General features: G+C 39.0%; 1 protein-coding gene across 2 annotated transcripts in view; it reads right to left on the bottom strand.

Moving 5' to 3' along the window:
- Positions 1 to 84: 84 nt before the first annotated feature.
- Positions 85 to 20,557, bottom strand: part of GRAMD1C (GRAM domain containing 1C) — a 110,506-nt gene continuing 90,033 nt past the window's right edge. For both annotated transcript variants that reach the window (XM_066241392.1, XM_066241391.1), the window contains 7 exons: positions 15,695 to 15,837; positions 14,815 to 14,918; positions 13,297 to 13,473; positions 11,546 to 11,603; positions 8,153 to 8,263; positions 7,827 to 7,932; positions 85 to 1,708 (listed from right to left, as the gene is read on the bottom strand). In XM_066241392.1, coding sequence (XP_066097489.1) covers positions 1,628 to 1,708; positions 7,827 to 7,932; positions 8,153 to 8,263; positions 11,546 to 11,603; positions 13,297 to 13,473; positions 14,815 to 14,918; positions 15,695 to 15,837 — 780 coding nt within the window. In that variant the 3' untranslated portion in view covers positions 85 to 1,627. The remainder of the gene's footprint in view (positions 1,709 to 7,826; positions 7,933 to 8,152; positions 8,264 to 11,545; positions 11,604 to 13,296; positions 13,474 to 14,814; positions 14,919 to 15,694; positions 15,838 to 20,557) is intronic.

Below are 20,557 nucleotides of genomic sequence, written 5' to 3'. Positions count from 1 at the left end.
AGTGTAGGCCCATGTTCATGTGTTCACTACAGCAGGCTTTATACTTTGTTTTTTGTTTTCCAAACAGAAAAGAAAAACGACAACTCAAATTTGGGGTTTTAATCAAGTACAATTAATCAAATTCTTATACATACATATTTAGTCATAACTTATAAAGCAACTTTGGTCATTTTCTTTGAGGTATGCAATGAAGTACAAGTTTTAAACATCTCAAAAAATATTCAGCTTGTCACTGATCACTTTTGTGAATTTAAGAGAACAAAGTTTCAAGTTTATAATCCAGTCACTCTTGCTCACAGCCAAACACTTCATAAATCCTTATTAAAAAAACAAACAAATAAACAACAACAAAAGCCCAAGTAGGTACACTGGCTCCCCAAGTAGGTGAGTTGAGATTCACCCAGAGAAAACCATGTTCCCTCTAAATGAGTCAATATTTTTATTCTCTATATGTATCTCAACAATGACTTTAGCAATCCCATGTGGCTATGTTGTCTCTGGGGGGGGGGGGGGGAGAAATGTAAAGGCAATTGTTGTTCAAACAGCACGAATATGTACAAATTATTCTTGTTCCAAAGATAACACTTGTTGAGACATATATGCCTAAAACCTTTTTATGAAAGAGCCAAAGCTTGTGTCTTACTTCAGTCAGAGTACTTGTATTGGGATATAATGTACCCAGAAGTATTTTATTAAAGAGCTAAAGTTTGTGTATTAAAATGTAATTAGTAAAACAAGACATACACATGAATGAATAAATGAAGCTATAGGTGGCTACTGAAAACGAATCCACAAATTAGACTGCTAAACTGAAGCCAAGCTTAGTCCAAGTATATATTTGATCACGAAAACCCAGATTTTAACCTAATCTTCTCGTTTTTAAAACTCAGAGCACAGTTCTTTATTTTGAGTGTTGGTATCCTACAGATTTCCTTTTCTGAAACTAACTCTTCATTTGATGTATGAAGAGAAAGATAATCTTACCTCTGATAGCTCCCTAAAGAAATAACTACAGTGTTTCTTTCATGAAGACACAATGTGGCTGAAGAACCTTTCCGATAATTATCATCAATGTGCAGAATCAAAAAGTCTACTGAATTTGCATGCTCAATAAATGAAGACATTGTAATATTTTACAGTATACCAACCTAAAAAAGTAATATGCCTGAAAAGTGATCCTTCAAAATTAGTAATGGTAGAGATTCTTATATTGATTGTCTCCAGCCTCTTGAATGTATGTCACCTGTGAAACCAGCCAATTGGACACATACTGATTCTGTGCTAACAGATAAAGCATCAAATTTCAAGCCTCGCTGTAAAAATGAGGTTTAAAGTGTCTCATTTTCTTCTTTTATCACAGAAATCCAATTCCACAATATAGTTCATGCTTCACTGAAGAAATTCACAGCTTAAAATTATGTGTAAGAAGTAAAAGAATGGATTCTTACGGCCATCGGAGGTTAATTATTAAGTAAATGTTATTAAAAAGAATGTTCCTATTAGAAGTACCAATAATGAGAAAATATGGAAATGTTCCTATGACAATTAAAATCCTTCATTCTCTGGTTTTCTCCTAGATGTTTTCTTTGAGTTCCAAGTATCTCTCCAATCTCAGTCCTTAAGATCACTAGCTCTCCACAGCCATGCCAGTCTTGTTTTTATTTAGTAGATCAAAGGTTCTCTGAAGCATAATGAGTGAACTCTTCAACTGCAAGCAAAATAATTTCCAAAATCAGTTGTTTAAATTTTTCTGATTATTTTTATGCCAAAGTTCACATTTACATTTGACATGATTTTGTTTATGTTGATGCCTAAATAAAAGACCGAGTATGAAACACCTGATTCCTTAGGGTATCTGTCAGTATGATTGCTAGAGCGTTCTTCCCGTTGGCCCTGGGACTGCATGCACTTCTTCCTACTGTGTGCTGCTATGTAGTCTACATCCCAGTGGGTCCACCAGCAGACTGTCCAAAGTGAAAGGCTGGGTGGTTTTCTTAAATGGTCTCTGAAGTTGCAGTGGTCTCACTATCCTCCTACATAACTCAAGTGTCACCTCCTGTGCTTGCTCTTATGCCCATGTTTGTCCTCACCTATCTAAAACTGACCCATCCCCAGTGTCTCCATGTAGGTTCCCTAACCATCCTGCTTCTAAATGCCCAAAGCATTACTCCTTACTTCTTTGTACTTTTTTATAGTCTTTAACAATACATGTGGACATTTGATTTCTCTAACAAAATGTAGGCAACTTGAGTGCAAAAATTACGTTTTATTTTATGTATTCATTCATTCGTTCATTCAAATATCTATTGCTCATCACTGGGGATGCAATGGTGAACCCAACAGTCACTGTCTCTGCCTTCATGGAGCTTACAGACTAGTAAGCAATACAGAACTAAAACGCATAACCACACACATAAATATGTACTTGCGCATTAAGTATTTTACTTAAGCAACTGGAGCATGGGAGTATTTTCTAAAATCAGGTCAACTACAGGAGAATTGGGTTTGGCTCGGGATAAAGATGGAATTCTGTTCTGGACAGGATCAGTTTGGGATGCACGTTATCATCCAGGTGAAGATGTCAAGTGGGCAAGTGACTGTAGAATCTGGGGCTCAGGGAAAAGTCAGGGTGAGACAGAAGGAATGGGAGTCACTGACACACACAGCATTCCAATTGAAGGGAGTGGATGTGATCACTCGGAGGAAGCAGAGGAGCAGGGAAGAGAACCCAACACAGCCTGAGCACTGGACCAGGAAGAAGTCAGATACAGGAGACAGTTTTAAAGCAAAATGTAGTTTCCCGTTATGCTAAGTGAAATAGCCAGTCACAAAAGATTCTGTTTATAGGAAATGTCCAAAATAGGCAAATTTTTAGAACTAGAAAAGAGATTAGTGATTGCCAGGAGTAGAGAGAGGGATGGGAGTGACTGCTGAAAGGTACGGGGTTTCCTTTTGGAGTGATGAAATGTTCCGGAATTAGTGGTGATAGTTGCATAACCTTCTGAGTATACTAAAAATCCTTTAAAGGGGTGAATTTTATAATATAAGAATTATTTCACAGTGAAGATTTTTTTTCATGGTTTTAAAGAAAACAAGATTAGATACATTTCAAGAAAAGACTGATCAGCTCTGTCAAAATGCTGACACTGTAAGATGAAAACTAAAAAAAGGTACATTAATGTTAAAAGCCAGAGGTCACTGGGGATCTTAGCGCAAGCAATATCAGTGGAAGATAGGGAAGAAAAAAATAAGGCCAGGAGTGAGCTGAACAGCCAGGAAGTAGATTAAATACAGGCATCCAATTTACTCCCACCTCAAACCCCACTAGCGATTTTTTTTTTTTAAGACATAAACGGCCCTGGCCGGTTGGCTCAGCGGTAGAGCGTCAGCCCGGCGTGCAGGAGTCCCGGGTTCGATTCCCGGCCAGGGCACACAGGAGAAGCGCCCATTTGCTTCTCCACCCCTCCCCCTCTCCTTCCTCTCTGTCTCTCTCTTCCCCTCCCGCAGCCAAGGCTCCATTGGAGCAAAGACCAGGGCGCTGGGGATGGCTCTGTGGCCTCTGCCTCAGGTGCTAGAATGGCTCTGGACGCAACAGAGTGACGCCCCAGAGGGGCAGAGCATCGCCCCCTGGTGGGCATCCCGGTCGGGCGTATGCGGGAGTCTGTCTGACTGCCTCCCCGTTTCCAGCTTCGGAAAAATGAAGAAAAAAAAAAAAAGACATAAACTACAAAGGCGGGGAGAGCAGAAAAAGTGGCAACAGCAACACAACTTTGGAAACTGGAAAGCAGATAGATGATTTCTCAGGCCTGAAAAAGCTGAATCCTAAGCTAAAAGAGAAAGCTAAGAACTAGATTTGCTCTGAAGAATCCTCAAAAGCCTCAGGAACTGATGGCCAGGAATTTCTGGAAGTGGGAATTTAAAGGAAGGGGCTAAAATAAGAAGGATTAGCTGAATCTTTGGGTATCTGACCTCTCCTACTAGTTAAGCAGAAGTCTAAAATTTTATTTTCTGGAGAGAAAAAACAGGTCGTTGGCTGTCTGGCTCAGGGTACACCAAGACATTGTTAAGGGCAAGAGGGACCATACCGAAGCACGAGGATTATACAGAAAAGCGTGTACTGAATGTTGAGACCATCCCATTTGCCTTGACCTCCCGTTCCTCCTTCACTCAGCTCCTAAAATGCTGGCAGCCAGCCCTTAGGTCCTTCATACAGGAGACTGCAAGAGTCTCCTCTGTGGGAACTGACCAATCCAAGAGGAAACACCTAAAGGTACTGATCAGGATTTCTCAACCAACACCCCAGTCTAATATACAGAAAACTTCAGATTAGACCAGCCTGACCCAAATGTTAAGAGCTGCTGATCCACACAAGCAGCTAACCAAGTACTACACACATCTGAAGAAATTCTCTAATACTTAAGGATAGAAATGAAAACAGAAGGGAAAGGATTTTGATGGAAAGTGGGTAAAAATTCAGAGGAATAATAGCTCTTTGAAATTAAAAATTTAACCAAAATTGAAAAAAATTAATGGAAGGATTTTTAATGATTAAGTAGGAGAAATCGCTGAGGAAGCAGAACAAAAAGGCAAAGAGATGGGAGCTAGAAAAAAAAGGTTAAGATTAGACAACCTCTCCAATTAATTGAAAGCCAACATCTGGATTTTAGGACCTGCGGAAGTAGAAGGAAGGAAACCATCAACTATATAACACAATACTTCCCAGAACTAAAGGGCATGAGTTTCCACGGTAGAGGATTAGGAATGATAACATCCAGAATTCTCAATACTAACAATGGCTAAAAGACAAGGGAGCAATGCCATAAACGTTCTGAAGAAACATTATTTCCAAGTTAGAATTCTATCCCATAAACACAATAAAAAATTAAAAAAAAAAAAAAAAGAATTCTATCCCCAGCCAAACTATTAATCAAAGGGAAGAACAGAATGAAAAATTTTCAGACAGACAAAATCTAAAAAATATTTACATCCATACTCTTTCTTAGGAGGCTACTAAATGATATACTTTATTCAAAATAGGAAGTAAACCAAGAAAGCAGAAAACATGGGATATAGGAAACAGAGGAGATGGGCAACAGGAATCCCCTGGGTGACAGCTGTGCACCCACACAGAGGCCACTGCACCTGACTGGAGCCAATCAGAAGCTTCATTTATAGATGCCTGAGGTGAATGAAGATTGTAAGAAATTTATACAACAGAGAGGGGATGGGATAATATTGATAAACTAATAATAGACCACAATGAAATTTAGGAATAAGAAAAAGCAGAGAAAAGAAAAAATAGTGGTTTATTCTATGGTGCAGTTCAGAATAGCAAACTTGAGCCCTGGCCAGTTGGCTTAGTGGTAGAGTGTCACCTGGCATGTGGAAGTCCTGGGTTCAATTCCTGGTTAGGGCACACAGGAGAAATAACCATATGCTTCTCCACCCCTTCTTTCTCCCTTTCTCTCTTTCTTCCCCTCCTGCAGCCATGGCTCGACTGGTTCGAGCAAAGTTGGCCCGGGACACTGAGGATGGCTCCATGGCCCCAGATGGGCAGAGCATCCCCTGGTAGGGTATTTGCCAGGTGGATCCCAGTTGAGACACATACTGGAGTCTGTCTCTCTGCCTACCTTCCTCTCACTTAAAAAAAAAAAAGCGCCCTGGCCGGTTGGCTCAGCGATAGAGCGTCGGCCTGGCGTGTGGCGGACCTGGGTTCGATTCCCGGCCAGGGCACACAGGAGAAGCGCCCATTTGCTTCTCCACCCCCCCCCTTCCTCTCTGTCTCTCTCTTCCCCTCCCGCAGCCAAGGCTCCATTGGAGCAAGGATGGCCCGGGCGCTGGGGATGGCTCCCTGGCCTCTGCCCCAGGCGCTGGAGTGGCTCTGGTCGCGGCAGAGCGACGCCCCGGAGGGGCAGAGCATCGCCCCCTGGTGGGCAGAGTGTCGCCCCTGGTGGGCATGCCGGGTGGATCCCGGTAGGGCGCATGCAGGAGTCTGTCTGTCTCTCCCTGTTTCCAGCTTCAGAAAAATACAAAAAAAAAAAAAAAAAAAGCAAACACTAAATATTGATCTAACCAAAATTATAACTTCTTTTGGGACAATGGGGGAATTAGAAATGGGGACAAGATGAGGTAAAAGGAAAGAGAACAAAATCCCTGTTTTCTTTTTGACTTCTCTAATAAGATAATGTCTAAAACTGAAAAATCAAGATGTATCAATACATGCTAGTTTATAACTGTGGAGGTAAACACCAACAGAATAAACTAAAATTTAAAGATTGTTGTCTTTACAGAAGAATGGAGAAGAGAGTGCTGGGCTCGCAGTGTTCTCAACCAATCTTGTAGAACAAGTTAACTCTGAACTGAAAACGAGTCAATTTGGAGAAAATAAAAACTTAAAAAATAAATTGGTTAATAAGGATAAAGTAGTGACAAGCAGGGTAGGCAACTCTGAAAGAGCTCAACTGGGAAAGGGAGTAGAGATGATGAGAAGGATTTGGATGGTGGAGGTTTATTAATGCAGGAAATAACAGAGCAGGGTCATGTGTGGATGGTACAGGTCCAACTGAAGGAGAGAGACTGAAAATGGGGAGGCTGGAGAGGAGACGCATGGGGTCTCCTGCTAACACGTGCTGGGCCTGGCCTCCCATCGGCTGAGAAATGTGTCTCATAGGAGTGGACAATGGGTGCAGCAATAGGAGGGTCTGTAGATGGTTATAGAAGGAAAGGGAAAGTCTCTTTTTTCCTTGATGCATAGTTATGACTTGAGAGTCAGATATATGGGGGGAGGAGATGAGGAGAAAAGTGAGAATATGATAGACTCCTTGCTGAGAGTGGGAGGAGAAAGTTACTAAGGAATGTAGTGACTGTGCATCTGAAGAGTGCCTAGGTGAAATTGTAACCTTCAGTGCCCGGTGTAATATCCTAAGAAATGCTCAATAGTTGAATCTTCCAAAAAACAAAACTATGTATAGAAGAAGAGGATGAAAGGAAATAAAATATCAATGGTGATTATGTCTAAACTATAGGTTTTCTTCTAGTCTTTATTTTTCAATTTTGAAAAGTAAGCATATATATTATAATGGAAATATTAATCTTTATTTCTCAAAGGGAATCCTAAGTTTTGGTTAACGAAACTAAGAGGCACATATTGATGATACCATATTCGAGAAATAATATATATATATAGCAAAACACTGAAATAACCTTAAATGTTCATTTTTCAGTAGAGAACAAGTACAAATAATTAGGGAATGTTTATATGGTCAAATTCTATGCAGCTGTTAAAGGAAGAGTGTTATACACTGGATGGAAGTATCTCCAAGATACATGGTTAATAGATAAAAACAAAATAATGAACAAGGTATACAGTATCTACCACTTCTATAAGGAGAGTCTCCTCTGATATGTGCTGGGTCTCCCATAGGCTGAGGAGAGTGTCTAATAGGAGTGGAGAAAACAGGGGTATATTAAGCATAAAATTTCATATAGAAAGATCAATTAAAAGAATGAGGTACATATATATAATATATATAATATATATTATATAATGTTATATATATAATATATGATCCTGTGGAAACATCTTCAAAATACATTACTAATTGACAAAAGATATGCAATGGTGTGTGTAGTATCTCCCATTTTTAAAAAAATGTGACTATATACACAAGTGACTATATACACAATATGAATAATAGAGAAACTGGCAAGGGTAGTAAGGGAGCCTGCCTCTAGGAGGGGGCTTCTTCAAATAATGATATATGAAATATTCTCTTCAGCCAGAGGAGCAACTGAGTCAGACTGATGAGAGTACCAGAGTGGCCTACCTCTTCAAGCATCACGATGGAGTCTCGGAGCACTCCTTTTAAACGATGGGCCTGATCTTTATGCTTTTGACTGTTTTCTGGTCTTGATACCATATCAGAGGCTAAACTGAAAGAAAAATACCATCTTAAAAATCAGCTGCTAATCTTTTATTTCCAGAAATCACCGGTGTCCCATAAATTTACCAACACAACAAAAAAATTAAGAACCAAAAAAAAGTATGACTCCAGAATAGTTAGCAGATCAAAATTTCTAAAATGGGAATGAAGTTTTTTATAACTAAGGAATTACTGAAATAATAACAGGTTGGAGGGAAAGAGAGACTTACTTTAAAGATTTCTCTTCTTGGAGGTGGAGACGGTAAAAGGACTGAGCGGCATACTCTATCCTGGACAGCTTCAGAAACAGTGTCACATTCAACAAGACTAGTAACAGCAAACTAGGCAAAGCAGATCAGACCTGGTTAGCCCACCGTATCCAGGCCTGAAGCACTGCCGGCGCAGAGTACACACACAAAACCTCCAAAAATAGGTATTATCGACCCTGGTCAGGTGGCTGAATGGATAAAGCGTTAACCCGGTGGCAGTTCCTGGAAAGACCCATCCAGGTTGACCAGAGGTGGCAGGTTCAACGCTCGGTCAGAACACGTAAGAGAAGCAACCAATGAGTGCACAACTAAATGGAAAAACTAAGTGAAACAATGAGCTGATGCGTCTCTCTCTCTTCTGCTCTTTCCATTTGCATCCCCTTTCCTCTCTCTCTCTCAAATCAATGGAAAAACAAAATTTTAATGTATAGTATCCACACCAATTTCCAATTATTGTTAGTATTTAAATAAATTATCCCTATTATATAGAATAATTACTTTTAATTATTAAATGGACATTAAGGAAAAAGAAGGTAACTAAAGTGACAAGAAAGTCCTCAAATAAAGCAGGTTAGGACAGTCCCTGACATCTCTCCTTTCTGCTAGGAATCCCAGCCAGTGTTGCTGTATGACCCTCACCTTAGAAATCTACCAGTTAAGCTTTCAACATCTATTTTTGGGTGCTTTTGGCTTAAGCAGTTATAAACCCATAATGCTGTGCTTCAAACAGAAAATGAAGATCAATATGAACTAATCTTAGGTAGATCACGATGTACCTGTTATTCCCAGTGGAAGCCAAAGGAAATTTTAAAAAATTATCATTCAGCAAAAACTGCTTCTAGTTCAACTTGGACAAAGAAAGTTTATATCAAATCCCAAATATGCATTAATGGTTTAATATATAAAATGTTACATGCTAAATGACCTTCCCCTCCTGGTCTCACAGCAGCCTTTCAAGTATGGATATATTTCTTATGACACATAGATGCAAATATATAGGTGGTATCATATCTCATTTTTTCTGTTAAAATATTGACTTGCCCTTAAATATACAGTGTTTCCCTTCATCCATCCAGAAGAGGATTTTTTTTTTTTGTAATAAAAACTAATGTAGTAGCAAGAAAACCGAATCAGTGAAATCATGGCACTGAAATGGTACATAAATGGACATTTCAACATTTGAGTATAAACTTTGTGCAAAGTAATACAAGAGACCAATGATAATATTTACTATTCAAAATTGCTATAGCAAACCAACTTAACCAGAGTATGAAAACCTTTTTATAAAACTCAAAGGCAAAACAATGATTTTCTATGTTCTGAAATTTGTAATTAGAAAAAATAGCTGAGATAAGAACTTCATTGCAAAAAACCTTTTGGAGTATATCACCCAGTCAGAACCAATGCAATGGAATCTAATGGACAACCTCAAAACTGACATATAGCCACGTAGAATAGATCATAGTAGTCTAAACATGACTGGCTAAATGGATTCCTATAGAATACTCTGAGACTAGTTACCCCAGCATTTCTCTGCATGTGATCCTCAGATCACTTTCATCAGAATAACCTGCACAGTGTGTTTCAAAATTCTGATTCTTGATCCCTACTCAATACCTACTGACTCAATCTCTGGAGTCTCCACTTTAAGCAAGTGATTCTTATGCTCAGTAAAGGGTAAGGGGCCCTGGCCGGTTGGCTCAGCAGTAGAGCGTCGGCCCGGCGTGCAGGAGTCCCGGGTTCGATTCCCGGCCAGGGCACACAGGAGAGGCACCCATTTGCTTCTCCACCCCTCCCCCTCTCCTTCCTCTCTGTCTCTCTTCCCCTCCCACAGCGAGGCTCCATTGGAGCAAAGATGGCCCGGGTGCTGGGGATGGCTCTGTGGCCTCTGCCTCAGGCGCTAGAATGGCTCTGGATGCAACAGAGCGACGCCCCAGAGGGGCAGAGCACTGCCCCCAGTGGGCATGCTGGGTGGATCCCGGTCAGGCGCATGCGGGAGTCTATCTGACTGCCTCCCCGTTTCCAGCTTCGGAAAAATGAAAAATAAATAAATAAAGGGTAAGGACCACTGTTCTAATCGAAAAGAATAACATAGCCTGACCTGCGGTGGCACAGTGGATAAATCATTGACCTGGAACATTAAGGTCACTGGTTCAAAACCCTGGGGTTTCCCAGTCGAGGCACATATGAGAAGCAAGTATGAGTTGATGCCTCCCACTCCTCCCCCCTCCCTAATTCCTCTATCTCTCCTCTCTCTAAAATCAATAACTAAAAAAATAAAATAGCCTTATTGGGATTTCATGGCATGCATATATAAATATTCTCTTTAAATTTATGGACATCCCATAAAAACCTGTGATAAGAGAAATAAATCAAATTTGTTTAAAAAATGAAAACATTTTGTCCTGGCCAGAGAGCTCAGCTGGTTAGCCTGTTGTAGCAATACAGCAAGGTTGTGGGTTCGATGCCTAGTCAGAGCACATATAAGAATCAATAAATACATAAATAAGTACAACAACAAGTCTGTTTTTCTTCCCTTTCTCTCTCTACCTCTCTCTCTTCAAATCAATAAAAATAGCCTGACCTGTGGTGGTGCAGTGGATAAAGTGTTGATCTGGAGTGCTGAAGTCACTGGTTCAAAACCCTGGGCTAGCCCAGTCAAAGCACATACGAGAAGCAACTCTGAGTTGATGCTTCCCACCTTTCTCTCCCTTCCACCTTTCTCTCTCTCTCTCTCTCCTCTCTCTAAAATCCATAAATAAAGTGATTTTAAAAAGCAATAAAATAAAAAAAATAAAACATTGAATGTGTACCTGGTATTCCCTCAAAAAAATGTTTTTTGAGAGAGACAGACAGACAGACAAAGCAGGAATGAGGGAGAGGATGAGAAGCATCAACTCAGTTGCTTTCACTTTAGTGGTACATTGAGCTTCTCATATGTACCTTGACCAGGGCTGTACCAGTGTCCCCTTGCTCAAGCCAGCTTTCTTGGACTTTTCATACCAGTGACCTCTGAGCTCAAGCTGATGAGCTTGAGATCATGTGGACAATGACCCCACTCAAGCCAGTGACCCCACTCTGATGAGCCCTTACTCAGAGCCAGTGACTTTGGGGTTTTGAACCAGCGACCTCAGCATTCTGGGTCAACGCTTTATCCACTACACCACCACCAGTCAGGCTCCTTTAAATTTAATAATTCTTCTGAAAATCACACATCAAAAACTATCAGACTGAAGAATATAATATTGTTTCTGTGCTCCCAATTTGGTCAAGTTCTACACAATAATATACAAAAGCATTCAAATCTTTTCATAAACTGTTAAAAGTAAAAAAGCAAACTAAACAAATACTTACAAAATGCTCATCACCACAATGAGGACAGTGTTATAGCTTTCCGTTTCTTTTTTCTTTCCTACAAAATAAAAAGGCTGCATTAGAATTGGGATTGGGATTATAATCAGTAAAATTTTAATTGCATTTGAAAAGAACTAAAAAAGAAATTGTTTAGGTTATTTATAAAGACAAAGTGATTTAGAGTGAATTCCCTGCACCTTTTTTTAGTTTCAGATATCTTGAGTAATATAAAACAAATCTACAAAAAGAAAGCTTACAGCAGTTCTTTAAATTTGGCCTATAGCCTGACCTGTGGTGGCGCAGTGGATAAAGCGTCGACCTGGAAATGCTGAGGTCGCCGGTTCGAAACCCTGGGCTTGCCTGGTCAAGGCACATATGGGAGTTGATGCTTCCTGCTCCTCCCCCCTTCTCTCTCTCTATCTCTCCTCTCTCTGTTTCTCCCTCTCCTCTCTAAAATGAATAAATAAAAAAAAAAATTAAAAAAAAAAAGAACCAATTATTTAAAAAAAAAAAATTTGGCCTATATTACAAATTAATTTACTCTAAAATTAAATATGTAATTGAATACATCATATTTAATTTCTAATTAAGTTCTATCTCTGCAAACAACATCTGAGCTAAATTTATGTATAACGCCTCCCTCCTTAAAGAAAATTTTTAAGTCATTTTCACCTGTTCTCTATTGCCCATACTTTTAAACTCCAAATTTAGAGCCATTAAACTTAAACATATTCACACTAAGAAGTAAGGCTTAGAAGAGTATTTTAGCCTAACTAGGTGGTAGCACAGTGGATAGAGCATTGGCCTGAGACACTGAGGACACAAGTTCAAACCCCAAGGTTGCCAGCTTAAGCACAGGCTCACCAGCTTGAGCATGAGGTCACTGGCTTGACTACAGGATCATAGATGTGACCCCATGGTCACTGGCTTGAAGCCCAAGGTCACTGGTTTGAGCAAGGGGTCACTGGCTCAGCTAGAACTCCCCAGTCAAGGCACATATGAGAAAGCAATCAATGAACAACTAAGGTGCTGCAACTATGAGTTGATGCTTCTTATTTCTCTCCCTTCCTGTCTGTCCCTGTCTGTCTGTCTGTCATATGAGAAAGCAATCAATGAACAGCTAAGGTGCTGCAACTATGAGTTGATGCTTCTTATTTCTCTCCCTTCCTGTCTATCCCTGTCTGTCTCTTTCGCAAAAAAAAAAAAGAAGAAGATAATTTTATAATGTAGAAGGGTGTGAAAGTATTATAGCTTTATAGTTCTGAGGCTGAGGGGGTAACAGTAGAGACAAGATGTCTTCAAAATTAAAAGCAAGAATAATAAAAGCCAAATTCCATCTTTGCAATTTTGCTGGGCTGGCCCTAATAGTACATAAGGATTAACAACATATAATCATTGTAGTTCATTCAAAGGTAGATATCAGATGTCTGGACATATTGGGCAGGAAATTAATGAGCCAAGTATCCAGCAGCCAGGGACAATGGTGGGGACTGGTGACCTGGGGACTTGGTCTAACAGGGCAGCTACTATTAAGCTTCAACTGACTGTTGCTATGAAAGGTCCAGGGCTGTCAGATCTGAGTTTTTATACAAAAAGGTCCAATTTTTAAAATTATACCCAATAAAATATGTAGCCCAATAAAACATTTCTATTGACCATACACCAGCCATTTTGCAACTGCTATAGAGACATATTCTCCTTCATATAAGTAAACTAAAATCTTTCACCTCTATTTACCAGATAACAGCTACCTGTAATATCCCCTCTGGTATCTAAACCATCTCCAGATGAACGCTGAGAAGAAAGTTTAGGAACTGGTTCTGCTGTTCGGTTGAAAGTTCCTCGCCTTCTCCTTCGTGGGCCACTAAGTTTTCCAGGGTCTTCAATGGACTGATTTAACATAGATTCTTCCATTAATAAATCTGATTCTAAGAAGGAAAAAAAAATCTTTAGATAGTGGAGAAACCTTCTCAACTATAAGATACAGAGGATTTGGTGGTGGGTTTGTGTTGTTTGCTTTTTTAAGCCTTAGAAACTTTCATTAACAATTACTTGGGTTCTTATGACCTACATTCAAACCTTAGGCTTAATGAAAAGTTTTGGAGAGTACAGTGATCCCGTAATAAAGCTTCGTTATTCTAGGAAGAATGAATAGTATTAATAAATGATGGGATCATCAGAGCAAGTCTGCCACGTGCTATATTAAATATTAATGTAACGATTTCAGTTATAGAAACAACAGGCAACCCAATTATATTGGATCATTAGAAAGATTTCCAAGATAGATTATGGCACTTGATGGTCAATTTCAAAGGAAGAAGAAGCATATAATAGTTCTAATTTGCAATAAGTGTTTTCAAAAAGGAAGCATCAATAAAGAAAATCTGCAAGCAGCCTAAAAACTTCATTTTTGTCAATTATTTCAATCTTTTCCTTCACCAAATTTTTTTATTAGAAGTTCATTATCCAGTGGTCAAACTAATTTTTGAGTTTCATTTTCTTATCTCCTGATTAGAAGTTTAATAATGAAATAATCAAAGAGAGAAAAGCAAAGAAATAAAATAATCAACAAACTAGAGGATAATAGAGAAATGATCTGATTTGACTGACCACTACAGTTTCTTGAACTAATATTAATTATGCTCATGTAAGTATATATTTTTTCCTCATGTATATTTTTTAAAATATCCAAACAGAACTACTATAACCATTCCCCCAGTCTAGTACCCACCTCCACAAAATTCACACAGGTATCTGATACCATTACTTAGTGGACCTAAATAAGCCCAGGTAAAGAACCTGTGGGCCTGAGAGCTCTCCAGGTATTAGCCAGCACAGGTGCATCATTATGATCCAGTTATATAGGCCCTTACTGCAGTCAGTTCCCTTGGCTTCCTGCAGAGTCAGGAAGTGTGACATCTAACTGTGATCTTGGACAAATCACTTTACCTCTTTCTCTGTGGTGCAATATTTCTTGTTCAGTAAAATCGGGGGGGAAAATAATAGTACCTACCTCACTGGGCTGTAATGAGTTTATGTTTATAAAGCACCAAGAATAATGTCTGGATTTATAGTAAGAATTATACAAGTGCTTGTTAGACTGATGAAAATTAAGTTTGAAATTCCAAGTGGGGTAGTTAAAATCACTTCAGTGAGAGTTAGTCCAATGTTATCTACTAGTTTCTGCTATGAATCCAGATGAATAATTATTCCATTTTGTTAATAAATTCTATCATTACAAAAACAGATAAATCAAGAAATTTACAAACCAAGCTGTTTGAAATAGTCTTCCAACGAACTCCAGGAATTCTTCTCAATTAAAGATTTGATAATGGCCCATGGTTGTTTTCTGTATTTCAAATCAGTGGAAACTCTAACAGGATAAGGATAATATTTATTTAAAGGACACAATTTAGTTATAGTAATAGTACAATTAAATATTAGATTGTATTCGGTGGGGAGGCAAAAGGATTCAAAGTAATTTAGATTATAAAAGAAAATTTGTTCACTGATAATGACTTCTTTCAAAATTTATTATGTGCTACTAACAATATCATCAAATTTTCCTTCTCAATACTTGGCATTTTATACCTTTCCTTTCTCTAGATGTGAATTTTCTTTACTTAAATATAGATGGAAAGGCTCAAAATAAATTCTAAATTTTCTAAATGCCTTGTATAAAAACTCTCCAGTGGTCATAAATTAGTTGAAAATAACTAATTAGCTGAAACGAGGCCAAGCATATGATGGCCCATCACTAACTTTAATGCACCAACATTTATTTCCCATTGCAACAGAGTCATTTACTGCTCACAAAGAACTCCCAGCACCCCCCCCCCACCATTAAACAGGGTTCAGTGACTAGTTCTGGCCCACTGGACTGTGTGCACAATTCTACAGCTCTCTGTTACAGTAACAACTGAAACGACACATTCCGGATTGTATTGCTCCAGGATGTCAAAGGATTCATTGGCTTGGGCCTTGAGGAAGGAGCCCCATCCCTCTGCCGACCAACAGTGGATGTGTAATTTGAACAAAAAAATAAAACTTTGTTGTAAAAAGCTACCACTAAAATTTCAGGATTATTACTACTTTATCAGAGCATAATCGTGTCTATCCTGACTAAAACACTCATCTATAGTAGCTCACCTTAGCCGGCATTTCTGTTTTGAACATGGGATGATATAGTATCTGTTCAGGGTATAGAAGTAGTCATGGTAGGGCACATTATGTGTCAGCACTTCTGAATCTATCATATAAAATTGTGATTCTCGACTTTCTTTATACAGTGTCTGCCAAAATAAGATAAAAGTTTTTTGCATGTACATGTTCAATATAACAAATTCATTGCCAATTCAGAACATATATATTAGAATTCCTTCTCACAAATTACAAAAGACATGGGGAGCCTATGTACCAATCAGGAAGATCCTCCATGCTCACTGTGCTATCTCTGAATTGGGAAGAAGGAACCTGCAGAAATGGTATTTGCTGCTTCTCTGTCATTTCATAGTATAATTATTTGTCTTTCTTTTAGGCATGAGAAGGAGAAAGGAACCATATAATCTCTTGTGTGTATTATTAGTTTATGAAGAATTTTAAATGTTCCTGTTAGAAAACAATTTAAAAATCACTTGAACGAATTAAGGACCCTGCCCCAAATTCATCAAAGTTTAATAAAAGCACCTTTCACCCAAAATGTGAAAGTAGATTTTTTTGGGGGGAGTGTCAGGTGGTGTGAGAAATACTCCTGATCTCTCCCTTTAAAATTTGAACAACTATAATGCAGCAAAGTAACTCCAGCTGGGCTTGCAGGCATGCCTGAAAGATCCACGCACCAAATGGACTAAAGGTAGGATGGGTTGAAAGGGGGACAGAAGATAAAACGCATTTGCAGTGGGCTCTGGAGAGGAGAGGAGAGGAGGGGAAAGGAGAGGAGGGGAGGGGAGGGGAGGGGAGGGGAGGGGAAGGGAGAGAGGGGAGGGGAGGGGAGGGGAGGGGAGAGGAGAGGAGGTTGAAAGGGGGATAGATGATAAAACACATTTGCAGTGGGCTCGGGAGAGGGGAGGGGAGGGGAGGGGAGGGGAAGGGAGAGAGGGGAGGGGAGGGGAGGGGAGAGGAGAGGAGGTTGAAAGGGGGACAGATGATAAAACACATTTGCAGTGGGCTCGGGAGAGGGGAGGGGAGGGGAGGAGAGGAGAGGAGAGGAGAGGAGAGGAGAGGAGAGGAGAGAGGAGAGAGGAGAGGAGAGGAGAGGAGAGGAGAGGAGAGGAGAGGAGAGGAGAGGAGAGGAGAGGAGAGGAGAGGAGAGGAGAGGAGAGGAGAGGAGAGGAGAGGAGAGGAGAGGAGAGGAGAGGAGAGGAGAGGAGAGGAGAGGAGAGGAGAGGAGAGGAGAGGAGAGGAGAGGAGAGGAGAGGAGAGGAGAGGAGAGGAGAGGAGAGGAGAGGAGAGGAGAGGAGAGGAGAGGAGAGGAGAGGAGAGGAGAGGGACAAACCTGGAGTGAGTGGGGTTTTTTCCCTCCGCTGGACTATGGGCAAGAGGGAAGCTCAGGCTGTCTGGGTTTTATCTGAGGAGCATGAAGATGGAAAGTTGGAGTGACTGGGTCTCCTTCTGCTGGGAGGAGCAGTAAGACAGAGAGGTAGAGGGGGGGGATAAACCAAAATGGCCATAACATAGGGTCACAGCCAGTATTCCCATGGTTTGCCTACAGCCTGCACTTGGAAGAGACAGAGAAAACTAAACTGCAGCCCCCCAACCTCCCAGATCCTGCCTGCCTCACCTCATGGTACTGAGAATGGCAGAGACAAACCCCACAGCTAGATCTCCAGAGCTACTCTCTTCCCTGAAGAACAGAGGGGCTCTGAGTGTGGTCCCTTGGTCTACTGAGATGTGGGGAGGAGCTAAGATCACCATTTCTAGAGCTGGAAAGCCAGAAAGCCAAAGCTGAAAGTCATAGCCAAAAAGCTCTCACAACATGCGCTACCCACCAAATCAACTGCAGCCCTGCCTACATCACTGCCACAGCAACATCTCAGTGGAGGACAGCCTAGGAATTTTACAGAGCTAAGACTTGTAATACACTGTTGCCTACTGGAAGAAAACAGTAACCTCTCAAAACCGAAATTTATTTTTCCCTTTTTCCTTTTTTACCCTTATTACTTTTTTCTTTTTTTGTATTTCATTTTCTTAATTTTTATATTTTGTTCTTTTTTCTGAGTATTTTGTTTGTTTTTTATTTTTTGTTTTTTTAATCTTTGTTTTTCATGGATTTTCTTTTTTGTTTGTCATTATCTTTTAAATTTTTATTTTTTATTGTATTTTTGTAACTTTTCACCATTTTAGTTTTTTTTGTTGTTAGAGTTCTCTCAAATGCTATCAAGGAGAAGAAATCAAATATAATTACCAAGACAGAGGTATAATTCAGAAAGAAAATAAAAAATCTACAGAAAAAAATCTCAATCACATGGAAACCTTGGAGTTAAATTATAGAGAATTCAAAATTCAAGTTCTGAAAATACTCAATGAGATGTGAGAAAACACCAATAGGAAACTTAATGAGCTCACCAAGGAGATCAAAACTTTTAAAAACAGATGAAGAACTTAATACATGGTTTGAAAACTGAGGTAGCAAGTTTAACTAATAGAACAAGCCATATAAAGGAAAGAATAAGTGACATCAAAGACAAACAACTAGAAATGCTACAAAGAGAAGAGGAGAAAAACTCACGAATTTAAAAAAAAAGAGAGTTCTACAAGAATTGTCTGACTCCATCAGAAAAAGCAATATAAGAATAATAGATATATCAGAAGAAGAAGAAGAGAGAGGAGGGAATGGATAGCCTATTCAAACAATTAATGAGAATTTCCCAAATTTATGGAGAGCCTTGAATCCAAGAAGCAAACAAAATGTTGAGTTACCTCAACCCAAACAGACCTACTCCAAGGCACATCATAATAAAATTGTCAAAAATCAATGAAAAGGAAATAATCCTCAGGGCAGCTAGGGAAAAGAACATAACATAAAGGAAAGCCAATTAGGTTATCATCAGACTTCTCAGTGGAAACTCTACAAGCCAGAAGAGAGTGGACCCAAACATTCAAAGTACTGAAAGAGAAAAATTACCAGCCAAGAATACTATATCCATCAAAATAATCCTTCAAATATGAAGGAGAAATAAAACCTTTTGCAGACATACAGAAGCTGAGGAAATTTTTCACCAGAAAACCCCACTGCAGGAAAAACTCAAGGAGGTTGTCTGACCAGACACAAAGAAAAAAAATCAAAACTACAAGTAAAGGCTCCAACAAGGTCACAATAAAAACAAGGATAATATGTGACAACAATAATATAAAGGAAACAGAATAAAGACCTGCAGTAGCATAGGAGATCATAGGACAAAGGACTCTTATATATATATATGAACATTTTTCTCTTAATAACCTAATGGTAACCACCCATGGAAAAGCCACTACTGAAATACACAGCTTAAAAAAAAAGAAGAAACGGGAAAGAAGTATGGAATAGTATTAAACAAAAACAACTGACAGAAACACAAAAGAGAAGAACCACACAAGATACAAAGCTACCGGAAAACAAAATATAAAATGGCTAAAGGAAACCCTCAAGAGTTAATAATTACCCTAAATGTAAATGGACTGAACTCACCAATAAAAGGGCACAGAGTAGCAGATTGAATCAAAAAGCAAAACCCAACTGTATGTTGCCTTCAAGAGACACATCGAAGCAGCAGGGAAAAAAGTAGACTCAAAGTGAAAGACTGCAAAACGATTCTCCAAGCAAATAATATCTAAAGAAAAGCAGGTGTAGCCATACTCAAATCTGACAACAGTGACAACAAGACAACAAAGGTAACCAGAGACAAAGATGGACATTTCATAATGATAAAGGGGACATTGTAGCAAGAAGACAGAACACTTCTTAATATACATGCACCAAACCAGGAGCAGCACCACAACATATAAGACATCTACTAACAGTTCTAAAAATAGAAGCAGACAAAAACACAATCATACTTGGAGATCTCAATATGCCATTAATGTCTTTAGACAGTTCATCCAAACAGAAAATCAATAAAGAAGTATCAGCCTTAAATGACACACTGGACCAAATGGACATAATAGAATTTACAGGACATTTCATCCCAAAAGATCAGATTATACATTTTCTCTAGTGTGCATGGTACATTTCCAAAGACAAACCATATGTTGGGCCACAAAACATCAACAAATTCAAGAAGATTGGAATTATACCAAGTATATTTTCTGACCATAAGGCTTTGAAATTATAATTCAACTGCAAAAAGGAAGTAAAGAAGCCATAAAAATGTGGAAATTAAACAACATACTGCTAAAAAAGGACTGGTCAAAGAAGAAATAAAAGCAGAGATCAAAAGATAGATACAGATAAATGAAAATAACAACATGACATATCAAAATTTCTAGGATGCAACAATAGCAGTAATAAGAGGGCAGTTTATATCATTACAGGCTTATATCAAGAAATGAGATCCCAAGTACACAACTTAACATTGCATCTTAATAAACTAGGAAAAAAAGAAGAAAGTCAACCCAAAATCAGCAGAAGAAAGGAAATAGTAAAAATTAGAGCAGAACTAAATGAAATAGAGAACAAAAAAAATAGAAAAAATTAATACAACAAAGAGCTGTTTTTTTTAAAATATCAATAAAATTAACAAACCCCTGGCTAGACTCACTAAGGAAAAAAGAGAAAGGACTCACATAAAGAAAATCCAAAATGAAAGAGGAGAAAGGACCACAAACATCATAGATATACAAAGGATCACAGTGGAATACTATAAAAGATTTATATGCCATCAAATTCAACAACCTAGGGGAAATGGATAAATTCCTAGAACTATGTAGTCTTCCTAGACTGAGTCACAAAGGAGTGGAAAACCTAAATAGACCCATAAGCAAGGAGGAAATAGTAACAACTATCAAAAACCTCACCAAAAATAAAAGTCCAGGACT

The sequence above is a fragment of the Saccopteryx bilineata genome, chromosome 8, assembly GCF_036850765.1.
Source record: "Saccopteryx bilineata isolate mSacBil1 chromosome 8, mSacBil1_pri_phased_curated, whole genome shotgun sequence".
NCBI lineage: Eukaryota > Metazoa > Chordata > Mammalia > Chiroptera > Emballonuridae > Saccopteryx > Saccopteryx bilineata.
Note: the sequence above shows the minus strand (reverse complement) of the source record. Positions and strands in the feature narration are given on the sequence as shown.